The sequence below is a fragment of the Aethalodelphis obliquidens genome, unplaced genomic scaffold, assembly GCF_003676395.1.
Source record: "Aethalodelphis obliquidens isolate GAN/ISIS:26980383/991018 unplaced genomic scaffold, ASM367639v1 scaffold23, whole genome shotgun sequence".
Lineage (NCBI taxonomy): Eukaryota > Metazoa > Chordata > Mammalia > Artiodactyla > Delphinidae > Aethalodelphis > Aethalodelphis obliquidens.
In genome coordinates, this window is record NW_020837967.1 from 8,606,186 (window position 1) to 8,621,726 (window position 15,541).

At 45.0% G+C, this 15,541-nt stretch overlaps 1 protein-coding gene across 1 annotated transcript in view; it reads right to left on the reverse strand.

The window, feature by feature from the left end:
• CCNY (cyclin Y) overlaps positions 1 to 15,541 on the reverse strand; it is a 127,334-nt gene that overhangs the window by 2,855 nt on the left and 108,938 nt on the right. The window contains exons 5-9 of the mRNA XM_027121702.1: positions 12,226 to 12,261; positions 8,954 to 9,011; positions 8,742 to 8,861; positions 3,442 to 3,608; positions 15 to 177 (exon numbers count right to left, since the gene is read on the reverse strand). Coding sequence (XP_026977503.1) covers positions 15 to 177; positions 3,442 to 3,608; positions 8,742 to 8,861; positions 8,954 to 9,011; positions 12,226 to 12,261 — 544 coding nt within the window. The remainder of the gene's footprint in view (positions 1 to 14; positions 178 to 3,441; positions 3,609 to 8,741; positions 8,862 to 8,953; positions 9,012 to 12,225; positions 12,262 to 15,541) is intronic.

The following is a 15,541-nucleotide window of genomic DNA, read 5'->3' on the forward strand; positions in this document are numbered from 1 at the left end:
CCAACACCTCTTACCTCCAGCTTATGGGCCCTCTCCCTGCTAAGGGGCTCCAAGGGGAAGCTCAGGTTGTTGGCTTCCGCCAGAGAACGAAGATCAAAATAATACTTGGCATAAACACTGGAGGGCACGTTGATGTTGAACTGGAGCAATTCGAGGAACTGTCGCTCCAGCTCGTTCCTGCAGAGAAAGCCACAAACGCACAGCTCAGCCATTGTCCCCACCTGTGGCCGCCTGGGCAGGCTGCTGGACACAGCCAAGTCCACCTGGTCCAGTGACCGGAAGGATGAGTCCTGATTAACTGGGATGATCACCAGAAAGTGCTTAAGGGCGACCCTGACACTGAGACTGAGTACATCTGTGCACGCGCGCGCGCACACACACACGGCAGGCTCTGGCCTCACCTTTCCGCGTGGCTCAAACAGGGCAGAAGATGCAGTCGAGAGCTATCAAGTGGAGTCCAGTGAGGGCGGACAGCAGCCTGGAGGACAGGCCTCCCCAAGACCCAGAGGACTGCCCTTCCCGGGAGGAGAGGTGAGGACGCGCTGACCGGCCTTCCTCCGGACCACGGGAGGAGGAGCGGTTCCCCAGCCCCAGCGCACACCCATCACCTGCAGGGCATGTGAGGACCCCCTGCTGGGCCCACCCATCTGATCCGGCAGGTCTGGGTGGGCCCGAGAACGTGCATCTCTAACTCTCCTGCGAGCTGCCGCTGCTGGTCCTGTCCGCCCCCTCAGAACTACTCAGCGACAGCCCCTGGTCCACAAGGGAGCCAACCAGCTGTATGAAGACGAACCAGGGCGGCCAGAATGCATCTGAAAACTTCCCTGTCATCAGGCCTACTTCTCGGTAGTTACTGCCGGGGGAGAAGCGTCCTCAGTGACAGGTCTGTCTGGGAGCACTGCTCCAGGGCCACTTCTCCAGGCAGCACCTCGGGATCACTTCTGTCCTTTATCACAGTCTCCCCTCCTTGTCTCCTCGGAGCCAGAAACCGTGACAGCTGATGGTGCAGCCTGGCCCCAGCTCAGCACCTGACATGAGGTTGGTGCTCCATAATTCCTGTTACTGAAAGGAGCGCACCAAGCTCAGCCTGGGCGGAGGAATCCAGGGAAGGCTTCCGGGAAGTGAGAGCTGAACTGAGCCCCGGAAGCGACCAGCTCCGGCGGGGAGGAGCCAGGTGGGGGCGGGCTGCTCCCGGCGGGGCGGGGCGGGGCAGGGCAGCTCGTCTGCTCCCGGCCAGGGGCCCCATCTAGCCATCCGAGCCCGTCTAGCGCTGCTATGACAACGGGGGCGGGAGCACTGAGGCGGCAGGGTGGCTGGTTCCCCGACGGAAGCTCCCAGGCAGATCAGAAGCGAGAAACTTCAGCAAGTCGTTATCGAAGGCCTGAGCGCCTCAGAGGGGGAGGAACCAAGACGTCGCATTCAGGTCATTTAATCGGAGGGGCTGCTTCGATGCAGCTTCGAGAAAGGAGTAAAGCCCCAAATGTGTGTGTTGTGCTAAACTTTACACTTTTCATGACTTGTATTTATGGCTCCTTTCAGTGAGATTTAATAAGAGGTCATCCTGTGAAATACTGGAACCCAGGTAAAATCTTAAGTGTCAAAAATACGCTAAGGCAGAAGTGTTCTCCTGGGCAACCTGGGAGCTGCCTGTGGACAGACTGCCACCCGGTGGCTAAGAGGTGCCACTGCAGATCCCGTTCTCCAATGCCAGCAAGTTTTTAGTATAAATGTTAAGAGAACTAGTCAGCTAGCTATTCCTGCCCCAAATGGTATCTAGACACCACTGCCTCTTGTTGAGGGTATAACTAGGATTAAAGTCAAGAGGAATCTTGTTTTGAACAAGGTGGCAGTTTCCCAGGGTTCCTTAGGGAAAAAACAGCCTTCCTGAATACTGAGTGTTTTCTTGAACAGAATGTTTAAGTTTGGGGGAAATAAAGATTTTAGAGCTTCTGTGTTTTCCAACTAAGGCAAGATTTAGAAAATAAAAATAATTCCCCAAATCTGAATTTCCAAACGGCAGAAGTACATCCTCCAGGGACATCTGACAGCTTGTTATGTGATAAATCATCAAAAAACTAAGTGATGCAGAGAGAACGGGCTTGATGGATTTACTGCCCCGAAGGGGATAATTATAAGGAAATAGTTCTGATGTAAAACTTTATAATAAATAAATTCAAGTCAATAAACAAAAAAAATTTAAGAAATATTTGTTACGTTAGATCAACGCTGTAAAGAAACCCAACTGAACTGATGCCATTTAGCAACTTGCAAATGGGGTTCTAAAATGGAGTAAAGAGAGTTGTTTTCATCACCTAATGGCCTGTCGGCTTTTGTAGAAAAATGGGCTCACTTTAAAGACCAGCCAACAAGGAGCAATCCCATTTCTGGGCATAGATCCCAACGAACGGAGAGCAGGGCCTCTGGGAGGTATCTGCACACCCGTGTTCATATTCACGACAGTGTTATTCACAGCAGCTCAAAGGTGGAAGCAACCTACTTACGGTCTGGATGACAGTTATCTTAGTAACTGTTTTCACCTTGAAATGTAATCAAGAATTTTTTAAAAATATGCTCATTTTATTTTTCTTGCTGTCAAAAACTTCATATTTGTCTTACTTTTTATGATAAAGAATGACATGTAGGAAGGAGTCATACAGGTATGCAGCAGGAAAAGCCTCTGGCAAAAGACTGAAAACACAAACAGGAGCTCCCAGGGCAGCACAAAAATGGGGTGCCCAGCGAACCAGCAACCGGAAGAGGGGGGGTAGGGTGGGGAGGAGCCCACACTGGTCACTGGGTCCAGGGACCTGTATGTGGACCGGGACACAGTGGAACCTGCTCCAGCTCAGAGCTTCCTCAAGGAAGCCAAACAAGACGAGAAAAATATTAGCAAGAATCATGTCAGAAATGCCTGTAAACCATAAGGAACTGTAAGAAATTCATCTGATTGTTTCCAAAACAGCTCATCGCTCCTGGGAGGTTCTGACCCCACTTCTTGTACGCCCAGCCCCTGGGACCCCAGCCCCCGGGACCCCAGCCCCCGGGCCGCAGCTAAGTGTGAGCTCAGGATGGTGCCCTGAGAACACGCAGCCCGACCAGGACAGCACAGGGGGACCTCGAGGACACAACGCTCATTTTAAGCAACTGAACTTGCAAAACGTGACAAAAGCAGTGAAAGTCTTCTCTCTGAACAGAAACAGGTAACATTTTAGCCCATCTGCTGCCAGTCATCAGTCTGCAGTAGATACAGAGCTGGGATGAGCCCCAATGCAGACAGGGAGCAGGAAGGTAAAGGAAGGTTCGCCTAGAATAAGGCTTTTAGCAACTGTGTCCTTGCTCGGCCAGCCCACAACAGACGTGCAATCACATCCACTCATAACCACACTGAGCAGGTCCACAAAGGGGAGGGTTTCCTCTGCAGACACCCCCGCCCACACTCACATGTCCTCCACCGTGATGTCCTTCAGGATCTGGCAGTAGTCCACGTTCCACACGGCCTGGTCGTCCCATACCTTGGAGGCCAGCAGGATGGCCCCCAGAACAATCCGCTTCCAGTTGGCCGGACAGATGTCAATCTCTGCATATGTTAGAAGCCTTTCGAGGTACACCTGGAAGACACGAGCACGCCGGCGCCCGGTGACCTGCCTTGTTACTGCTCCACACCCGCCAACACACGCGAACCAACTCCCAGCTGTTCACTGCACTCCCCCAGCTCAGCTTTAAACAGGCGCTGACAGCCTGATCACACGTATTTTAAAAAGCCAAGGGGCTCAATGAGTCTGAGGCAAAATGGGCTGAGAGGCACACTCCGTAACTGGATGTGTGAATGAGGCCGGCCCTTAAGACTCCGGGGCAGGAAAGTGTTCTAGGAGCTGCGGGTTAATTTCTCACTCTACCAACTATGACATCAACACACATTCAACAAACCACTGGGCTTCCCTGGTAGCGCAGTGGTTAAGAATCCGCCTGCCAATGCAGGGGACACGGGCTCAACCCCTGGTCCGGGAAGATCCCACTTGCTGCGGAGCAACTAAGCCCGTGCGCCACAACTACTGAGCCTGCGCTCTAGAATCCGCGAGCCACAACTACTGAAGCCCGTGCTCCTAGAGCCCGTGCTCCGCAACAAGAAGCCACTACAATGAGAAGCGCGCGCACCACAACAAAGCGTAGCCCCTGCTCGCCGCAACTAGAGAAAGCCTGCATGCAGCAACGAAGACCCAACACAGCCAAAAAAAAAAAAAAGTTCCGTTTAAAAAAAACAAAACAAAACCACCAATGTGCCAAGAAGGAGAACAAAGGATGTGAAAGGAAGAAACCTATTTTTTTCTATCTGTAGTTGTTTCTAAATTAAACTCTTTATTTTGAGGTAATTGTAGATTTACAGGCAGTGTTGATAAACGTATTTTTTTTATTATTATGGTAAAATACACATAAGATTTACCACTTAATCATTTCTGTGGCATTAAGAACAGTCACAGTGTTGTGAAATCGCCACCATCTATCTCTATTTCCAGAACTTTTTCATCTTCCCAAATTGAAACTCTGTACCTATTACAACTCCCCACTTCCCCTCCCCTGGCCCCTGGCACCCACCTTTGTACTTTCCGCCTACGTGACTGTGACTACTCTAGGTACCTTACATAGGTGGAATCGCAGTGTATTTGTCCTTTTGTGATTGGCTTCTTTCATTGAGCATAACGTTCCACGTTGTAGCATGTGTCAACATGTCCTCCCTTTTCAAGGCTGAATAACGATCCGTTTTATGTATGGACCACATTTTGTTTATCTATCATCCACTGACAGACATTTGAGTGGTTTCCTCTTTCGGCTACTGTGAATAATGTTGCTGTGAACACTGGTGTACAAGTATCTGTTCGAGTCTCTGCTTTTGATTCTTTCGGGTATACACCCAGAAGTGGAACTGCTGGATCATATCATAATCTATGTTTAATTTTTTGAAGAAGCACCATACTATCTTCCATGGCAGCTGAACCATTTACATCCCCACCGGTAATGCACAAGGGTTACAGTGTTTCCACATCCTTGCCAAAACTTGCTGTTTTCTGTATTTTTTTTTAATTATTGTCATCCTAATGGGTGTGAAGTATTTTTTTTTTTAATATTTATGTATGTATGTATGTATGTATGTATGCATGTATTTGGCTTCGCCGGGTCTTAGTTGCAGTACGTCAGAGCTTCGTTGCTGCGTGATGGATCTTCAGTTGAGGCATGCGGGCTGAGTTGCAGCATGCGGGATCTAGTTCCTTGACCAGGGATCGAACCCAGACCCCCTGCATTGGGAGCATGAAGTCTTAACCACTGGACCACCAGGGAAGTCCCTGAAGTGATTGTTTTTAAATGAAATAATTCCAGCTGAAGTTGTAAAATGAAACCATGTAATATAGGATTTATAAACTGCCATAATTTAGTTTGAAGACAAACATCAGAAATACCCACAAAGCCCACTGCTTAAGCTGGATCACAAGGTACGAATGCCTTTTAAAGTCCCCCTTCATAAAAATCTGTTTATTGGTATGTTTAACATTTTTCTGAACTGTGGAATGATTACTTCCATAGTTTTTACAAAGGTTGATGACTAATTCTTCTCATTCTACCAAGGAGAGAATCAAAAAGATGTATGATAGGGAATTCCCTGGTGGTCCAGTGGTTAGGACTCCACACTTTCACTGCCGAGGGCGCGGGTTCAATCCCTGGTCGGGGAACTAAGATCCCACAAGCTATGTGGTGCGGCCAAAAAATAAATAAAATAAAATATTTCTTAAAAAAAAAAAAAACAAGCAGAAAACTGAAGCTGGGCCTAACTCCAGATTTTTTAAAGCAATTGTTATGAACAGTCTTCATCCAGATCCCTAAGACTCTATTCCTTTATACAGACGAGCTATGTAAACCTCTCCAAGCTCCCCAACGAAACAGCTCCTCATTGACTCAGTACAGAAAGAAGGCTACTCAATTTTCTTCTTACTTTACCATAGTAGATAGATATTAACAGGTACACTAGATAATATTTAAGATAACATTTAGAAAAAAATAACAGGCATCTACCATGTCTGATATTCCACTAGGGCTAACTAGAGGAATCAGACATGAAAATACAGTCCATTACTGAGGGAAGGCAGTTGTTATGTTGGGAGATAAGGCATTCATAATAAGCGCCACTTAACAGCATGTAATTTAGCAGAACTTGCCAGTAAAGCTATACTCAAGGGTCAGCTGCAATTTCTTTAGTAAATTCCCACTTGGGTGTTTTAATTCTCTGCCAAGTAAAATAACAGACAACTGATTCTTTCTCAACACCATTCCCTAGACCGTTGCTAACAGGACACTCTTGCTCAATTAAATTTGCAGATTTACTTTCATAAGAAGGACCATCCTTGGGAGTCTCTAGAAAATACAGGCCAGTGAGCACTTACTGAGCTACAAAGAGCATTCGGTTGACTGTACAAAATAAAACTGTTAAAGGCACGGGGGAGGAAGAAAATGCAAGCTCATGGAATCCAGGATATGTGACCAAACTTCCGACGATGCTGGAACTTTTCCATGGATTTTAAAGAGCAGCACTGGGTCCATTCATCTTAAGACTCTCGTACCCAGAGCTTAGCCAACTGGGACCTCAACAGCGCTTCCTATTTGCTAGTATTTGAAGGAGCACAAGAATGAGATATTTGGATTCGTCACTGGACACCATCTGAACAACAGCTTTTGACTTCCTTAGAAACCACTAACGTGACCTAAAAAGGGAGTCTTCAGGGTCAGAATGGATAGATTCCACAGGTCGCCTCAACATCAGAGCACCAGCCTCTGAGAGGCACTTTGGGGCTGCAGTCCAGGGGCTGAATGGCAGCCCTCATGGCCATGCAGCAATGGCTGGACCTGCCAGGCCACTCGAGGGGGACCCAGCTGGGCTGGCATGACTGGTGCTCCCTGATACAGCCAGGAGCAAGTGGCTGAAGGTCCTGGAAGCTCCTTGCACAGGCAGGCTGCAGTCTGGTTCCTTGTGTGCAGCAGTGCAGAGCTAACTGTGGGCCCCCCCGCCTCCCCCCCGGGCATGCCGCCAAGAGAAGGCCCAGGAGAAAGGCCGAGAGAGATGCAGCTCTGCCAGCTCTAGACCGGACCTGTTGTGAACGGCTGCTTCTACCTCTAGAGACTGGAGAGAAGGGCAGGATCATCATACATGGGGCTCGCTCAGAGCTCGCAGCTGTCCGCCCTCTGCCCACAGGCCCCAGGCTGACTCGGCCAACCAAGCAGGCCCCAGAGAATCGGTCTGCAGAGCTGGGCCTGCTGTGCGGGCCCCGAAGCTGCTCACCTTTAGGCTGTAGCCAGCAAGACCGCCATATATGTATGCTAATCCCCTGCTAAGCCACCAGCTGATGTCACAGGACAAGAGAAGATTTCAGCAGTTCCAATGACTGACAAATACACATCACTCTCGTAGTACTCCCAAGACAAACTAGCCACCCCTCCCAGCCACCCTCGGAGACAGGGAAACACACTTTACATGTTCTCCATGTCTCTGCAGAAACTGTGTCCTCCACAGGACGCTAACCTTCTCCTTCATGCTAATAAATCCAAACTCTAAGGCACTACAGGGCACGGTCAGGTCACCGTTTTCTTAGGAATGGAAGGTAAAAAAAACCCCACCACATTCCATCTGCAGAAGCTTCAAAATGAATCTTTCATCATGGTGTGGATTTTAGTACTAATCTTATCCACGGTGTCATCTGATTTTCTCACCCTTCCCTCCCCTTCATCACAATCTCCTTTCATTAAAATATCAATCCTGCTGCCCAAGGTGTGTTTTGTTAAGGACGTGACATCCTTTGGAGGAACAAAGCTGAGCAATAAATATGCTTCCCAATCATGACCTAAGGACCTATCATCACTCCAGATCACCAGAGGAAGACTTGTTGAATGTCTGTTAACCTACCAGGCGGCAAGTTCCATGAGAGAAGAAATGAACAAACAAACAGGTACTGTCCAATCATCCGAGAGTACAGGGCTCTTAGTGTGGCAGAGACACAAAGGGTCCTGTACACTTTCTGTCACACACCAATCTCTTCTCAGGAACTGCAGGGATGACTTTCTGGTCCCTCGGGGCAGCCCGTGCACTGGCAGAGCTTACTTCTTATCTGAGTTGCACACAGTGTCAGTGACGAAAGGTCAGTGACAATGGGCTACACAGCCAAATCTATTTCCCAAATGAGATCTGACCTAAAGAGTCCGTCCCTAAGGTTTTCAGAGTCTAAGTAAGGTTACAGATTTTTATCTCAAGTCTTAAAGTGCAGATTTATGTCCATGCTGTCTCTGAGTATCTTACAGACACATATTTACATGAAAATCACAGAAGAGAAGGCAGCAACTACAGCAGTCCTTCCGATATATGAACTTATCACATCTGATCAATGGTATTAAACCTCTGCAGGGAACCAACACCACAAACCTGGACGTTAATGAGGAGGCGCTGGTCCTTCTCAGGCCCTCGGGCCCCGTGCTTCACTTACCTGCACGCAGCATTTCAGCTTTCCTGATTCTGAGTGCGATCTGACAATGGGCTTTAGGTGGGCACTGTGGAGCAGACCACACACGCACCCTCTTTTAGGAGATCCCGTCGCTACCCTCCCAGATAAAAGACAACCCTGAAGTGGTGCTGTGCTTCCCAGGTCCGTGACGGACATTCCTGCCTGCGCCCCACTCCACGACCGCGTCACCCTGTGGGCACTCACCAGGGTGACAATGGCACATTCCGCAGTCAGCTGAGCAGCACTGAACAGTGTCCGAACAAACCGGTAAATCTGCTTCTGCTCTGGGTTGTGTTTGTCATAATCTGGTGGCACTTCGCATTTCTGGGAAAGGAGAGATTCTCAATGACTGGCCGCCCAACAAGAATAACAGAGACACGACTGGACAACACCCTGAGACCCCGGGGGAGGGTTACCGAAAGAGGGTGAAGGTTCTCATCGAAAATATCCAAGAGCATCCTTCCATCTGGGTCCCTGGTTGGGGGGGCGGGCCGGGGGGAGAAATAACAGAAAACGGAGTTTACCTTCTGCAAGAATGAGTGCCAGTCAAAAGGAAACAAAAATGTATTTTGATTCAGCTGTTATTTCAAGAAACAGAAGCAGTGCTGTTAAGAGATGCTACTGATTATTCATGAATTATAATTTGTTTTTCTTGGGGACAACACTTAATCATTTTTGAATAGTCCAAGAAATAAAGGTTATGAATCACATTTAGTTTAATTAACTTAAGTGAAAATCTAGATTTTCATTTCCTGAGTTTTCAAATGAACCAAATCTAAATTTCTTTAACCTCTTGTTTCTGAGCAAAGGCTGACAGATCTGTTTAAACCATCCTTAGGTTGTGGTCGACAAGAAAGAAGTCTGAGGGTAACAATGAACACTCATAGTGTGTCCTGGAGATTAGTTTGAAAGTTTCACAGCATGCAACTTAACCACTTCGCTAATGAGGAGTTTCATGATTGTATATTGAAAAACAAGAGGGGACACGTAGAAAAGTGTAACTGGTTGTTACCAAGCCGGTAACTGCACAGACCCATTTAAAGTGGCAGCGTTCACTGTGAGCTCAGCGGGGCCGCTGGGCTCTGGGGGGGTCGTCCACACTCCACTAGTGATGGCTCTACCTCCATCTGTTTTATGTCATTTGAGTTTTGTCTAAAATTATTTCTTTAAAAACCAAATTTGGAAACCACTGCTTTGGTTAACAGCACACAATTTTCCAACGTCAACTAGGCTCGCAAGTATCAGAAGGCTGCAGATCTGTCCCTGACACGCACGCCCCGTGGCAAACACTACAGTTTCTGTTCTATGAACTTACTGTCTGCATCAAAATAAAAGCGAAAGAAAGAGCTTGGCAGACCAGCTCAATTTTCATCCCTGTCTTTGCACAGTGGGAACTGTTTTTAAAGCTCTGGGCATTCATACCTGTGCTGCTTTTCACTAGCCTGCAGGACAGACAGCAAAGATTTAGATGAACCCGAATAAAAGCACGGCTCAAGCAGTCAGGACTGGAGAGTGGGGTGAAAACATAAAGTGCACCTGGCGCTGAGGAATCGCGATCCCTCTCGACTGCCAACCACCTCTGCCAGGTACTCAAGGAGGAAGGTGAGGGACGCCCCCAACTCCTCAGGCTCTTCAGCCCTGTTCAGTTCTCCTGAGGAGTGAGAGCCCCTGAAACACCATTCAGCACTCTCGAGAAACTTTCACAAGTAATTTTAAAAATCAAAATGTAGGTTCAGAAATATAAATAAGGATTCAGAATTTAAGCTAAAATGACTCCTCTGAGAAGTGGATTTTGCTTTCACTTCCATTAAAAGCTATGAATCTCAGCACAGTCTCTATCAAAGCTTGTTTGATCTATCACCAGCCCCTGAGGCTGGGTCAGTATGACTTATCAAAGAGGAAGTCTGCAGACACCTCTTCTCAAGACACTTTCAGGCTACAATCTGTAAATTAATCATGCTTGTTTCCACAGGCTGACTTTTCTGTTGGACTCTCTCCACTTCCTCTCGGCCCAATGTATCACCATTAACCCAGCAGAGCATATCATTTAAAGTCTCAGTGGTATATTGCTTGGGTTCAATTCCCAATTCCCCACTTTACTAGTTGTGTAATCTCAGGCAAATTATTTAAAAAAAATCTCTCTATGCCTCAGTTTCTTTATCTGTAAAATGGAGATAATGTCAGAATCACCTCATGGAGCTGTTATAAAAAATTAAATGAGATAAGGCACGCAAAGAGCTGACCAGGGCGGTCAGAGTAAGCATTTAATGGAGTTGGGTCTTATTATTAATAGCTATGGCTACAGATTAGCTTTGAGGCCCATAGAGTCTAAGAACTGAGAAATCGGAGACGCTAATGCAAAACTGTTTTGAGAACACATCTGAGTTTCACCAATGGTATTACATTGCTAGTTAAGACCTAAGTGTTTAAAAAGTGTGAACTACTATCATAGAAATAAGCAGCAAGACGAATCTACACTGTCACTAAGTTATTCTGGTCAAGGTTCGAAGTTCCAGTACCCTACATTTTGTAAGTTCGTAAATCCAAACTTCTCAAGCACCATAATGAACCATGAATCACAGTTACACTACAGAGAAAGGTCATTACAGAGAATACCTTTCCAGGTATTTGCTTCCAATGGCTGTGTTTTCCCATAACCTGTCCATCACAAGCTCTGTCATCTACCCTCCACGTCACTGCTTGTCACAACTCTCCCTTATCCCCTTCCTAAAATAGACTCCAGGGCTGTGGCTCCCACCACAGAGACCCACGCTAGCCAAAAGGTGACCTTGCTGGTTCCCGGAACTGTTACTACACTCATATAACACATGTAAATGTCACACCCATCAGTGGAAGAGGACTGCAGTGAGAGTGGCTTTGTTCTCATGAAAACGAAGAAGGATGCTTCATAAAGACCCAATAAAAGGAAATCACTAAAAACAAGTTTGCTGTAGATCAGGTGTGGTCAAAGCCTAAAAGATTCTACAGTCATTGTTTAGCAAATGTCACAAGTTTTCTCGCTATTGATTACAAAAACAAACCAAAAAACACACACAAAACAGGTGTGGCTTATAAAAGGACAGCACTTCAGTAATCAATGCCCCACGCTCAAAGCAGAAGCCTCAGTGCTGCATAAAACTGGCAGATGAGTGTACTTTTACATGTTTTATGTTGAATTAAAATGCTTAAGGTAAATGTTTAAATGATTCTTCTGTGAGTCCCTGTTTTAACTGACTTTTAAAATTAACTGAACTATCTCCAGACATCTATCAGAGAGAATTTCTACTACATTAAAATAGTTTATGACTAAATTTTCAACAAAACTTTTTCTACTGAATTGAAACTATAAACTAAACATTTTTTCATGTTAAAGCTGCACACAGAAAATTGTTAAAATATTTTATAACAGACAGAATGTTTAAGCAAATTATACAGAAAATAAAGTCAAGAGGAGGCTGAACATTGTCAAGAAACTTTGTTTTGCTGGCTTCATTTGGTGTCCTCTGACTCAGAAGCAGTTCAGCATTTACCTAGGAAGTGTGGGTAAATTGTACTACCTTTAGAGATTCTATGAAAATGAAATAAGAATATAAAACTCAAAGGCTGAGGAACTAGAACGTAATAGGAAAAACATCACAGTAGATGATGTGTGATGTTTTTAGCACAAAATTAATCAAAATCCACCTACCTGTTTTTGATGTGGTAATATATTGCGAGAGCTACACTGTAAAATAAAATGCAGAAGTTCAGTGTTTCATAAGCACATTCAAGATGTTATATATTATCTGGCATCAGTCTGACCATAAATATTTAAAATTTAAGTAAAAAATGACCCATCTGAACAGCCCCACTTAATTCACAATGCTGATTAAGAAAATGCATTCTTCAAAGTAAATCAATCAGGTACTTATTTTGAGCAATTATTAAATCTTTTCCAGAAACACCAAAACTTCAAGTGATATTCAGAAACAAATTTCTCTTTCTAGCTGAAACCTTAAGCTTTCTTCACTTTAAAATATAGGCACTATGTAAAAAATAGGTGGTGAAATTAAACACCTCTAGAAGTCTCCAACTCAGCACCTGCTGTTTTAGAAAATTAGTGGTTTCTTTATAACTACCATCAAAATGTGAATATTACCCACAGTGGTTTGCCATTTTTTCTTTTAAATCAATAACCTCTTGGAAATCTGCCTAATTTATTCATTCATTTGCTGAAATGGTAGTGTAACTCTTATTTGTAATACCTTAAAATTTTATTTTACATTTTAAAAGATCTGGATTTAATGAAGACATTCCTATCCCCTGAATTTTCTTCAAATAATGTTTTTCTGATTATAAAATGTGTTACATTCAGATTGAAGAAATTTTTGGAAAATAAAAAAAGTATACAGAAAAATAATTCCTCTGCCCAGATTATTACTATCAGCTTAAGATACAGAGGTATTTATTCGTATCTACCTAAAGCAAACAGGTTTGCATCCCACTTTTATCCTCATTAACATTTTTCTTACCATTAAAGTGTTATTCAAAAACGTGACTTTAAATGGCTGACTATATTCCATTACAATATTGAATAATTTATTAACCATCCCCCTACTATTGAACATTTAAGTTATTTTTAATATTTTTGCAATTATGATTAACACCATAATGAATATACCCACAGATAAATATTTGTGTGACCTATGACTATATTATTTCCATAAGAAAATATCCTGTACTTGGAATTACTTGCTCTAAGGTCATTAATAACTGTAAGGCTCCCCACATATACATCCCAGTATCTTTGCAGAAAAGCTGTACCAGTGTACTTCCCCACCAGTGTCTGTCTCACCTCCCCTTCACCAACACTCACCTTGAATGTTTTGAAAAAATGTTCTCCAACTGGACAGGTTAAAAGTGTAACCGTTTTCAATTTGAGTTTCTTTGATCACCTGTCAAGTTGGCAGGGTTATTCGTGTTGACTGCCCAATTTTTTTTTATTATTTCCTCTTTTGCAACCTGTCTAGATCCTTCCACAATTTTTGTTTTACTTTAAAATGTACTGAGGAGGCCAAAAATTTATTTTTTAAGCTTCTAAGAACATAGCTAACTGGCTGCATCAGATTGTGTTCTCAGAGCACAGAAATTGCCATCCAGGGCACCAACATGGAGGTAGAGGGCTGGGTCCCAAACACCTCAGCTCACTCGGCGGCGGCACTCACTCAGAGACCTGGGCATGCACGCTGGACTCTGAGTAGCTCAGATGTTCACCCACGACTCAACATGACTATAGCTCATCTCACTCTATCAAAAGAAAGCATCTCCTTCTAAATCTCTCTTTCCAGATCTATTAATTCAAATGATTTCAGCTAAGTGTTAAAAGTATCCCTGAGCAAATGTAATATATTCTCTTCCTCCTAACATCTTGAAAAGCATCTAAGCTGATGAAGGAAAGTGGGGTGAAGGGACTTCAGAAGTTTAAAAAATAATGGTACAGTTTTCAAAGTGCCTTCACGTACCTTAAAAGCCCTGCAATGGGAAATAATAAATGTTACTGATTCTATTTTATAAATAAGAAAATTCAGGTAGAGACACTAGACGTCGGGATTTCCGACTTGTATCATGGTTTTATGCCCTTTCATTCTATAATGCTGCCTCTAGAAAAAAGGAAGAAAGTACTGTTTTATTCATTTAACAGTCCTGCTATGATGATTAAATTGAATGTTTCATATGATTGGGTTTGGTATAGTGATTACTTTAATTGCTTTGATTGATTGAGAAAAATATGGTCCCTGCTTCCCCTGTGAGGGAGCACATCACAGGAAAATCACCACTGCACTGAAGTCAGACCAGCTGGGTTTAAAAACTGGCTCCTTCATCAATTAGAGTTTATCCACCTCTCAGAGCCTTCAATTCCTCAACTAAAAAATTACAATTCAACCCACATCACAGAGTGGTTATTACAATCAAATGAAATGTATAAAAGCATGATCTCAAATATAAAGTTCTAAAGCAAAGTTATTATTATTATTGTTGTTGCCCTATGAATAATTCCACCTCAAGAGGTCTTCCGGCTTCTGTAGATGGACTGAAGGTCTTCGGGGCCCCAAGGTTACTGTCTCCCAGATCTCCAGAGCTGAAAGCAAGCTTGGACGTTATCATGACTCAGGCCTCCATAAAACACAGTGCCAGTCTGTAGGCCAATGTCCACTCAAGATCATACCCCGGAAAGTGAGAAAACCAAGCTGAGGATGCACGTGTTGGGCCCAGCTCCACAGGCCAGTTCAGTCGGTCATTGTGAAAGAAGTGACTGCCGGGGGCAAAGGACAGTCAGCTGAAAACAGAATCAATTCCAGGCTTCAGGCTTTACTCCAAATGCCCAGCTTTGGAGGCCTGCTTAGTCTGCCATGTCCTCAGAAAATGGTGAGGTCACCCAGGACAGGCTGACCAGAGGGTTAGCTCAACTGCCCTTGCTGCAGAGCCAGGAGGGAAGGGGAGCTGGGAATGAAGAAATGCTATTTTCTTGATCAGGAAAACAAAACATGTTTCTGACCGCGGGTACTACCCTCGCTGTACTTCCCACCTAGAGCTAAGTCAGAGGTGCCGGGTTCTGGCGGGTGTACGAAGCTGCTCTCGACCCTCAGGCCCGGGGCCGCGGATGGTGTGGGCAGCTGCAAGCGGCCCTCACCACCCTCCCCCCGTCCTCTGAGCACCATCCCCGTGCTCACACAGGATTCGGGGCCTGGGTCGGTTACAGGGGCACGGGGGTGGGTGGCAAACTCTAAATTCATACCACAGCTACTGACCTTCAGGAGAAAGATGCGTAAATCAAGTTCTCAGAGAAGATACTATGCCTGTGAAAAAATGAGCACAGAATTGTGCCCAAATGTGTCACACTGCTGCTGCTTCTCTTTGACAGTTAGAGCCACTCTCAACCCTCCACCCATTCCTGAACCAGAATTCGTAAATGTTTGTTCATTTTGGCAATCCCCGATTTACAGAAGGGTTTTCTTTTCTTTTCT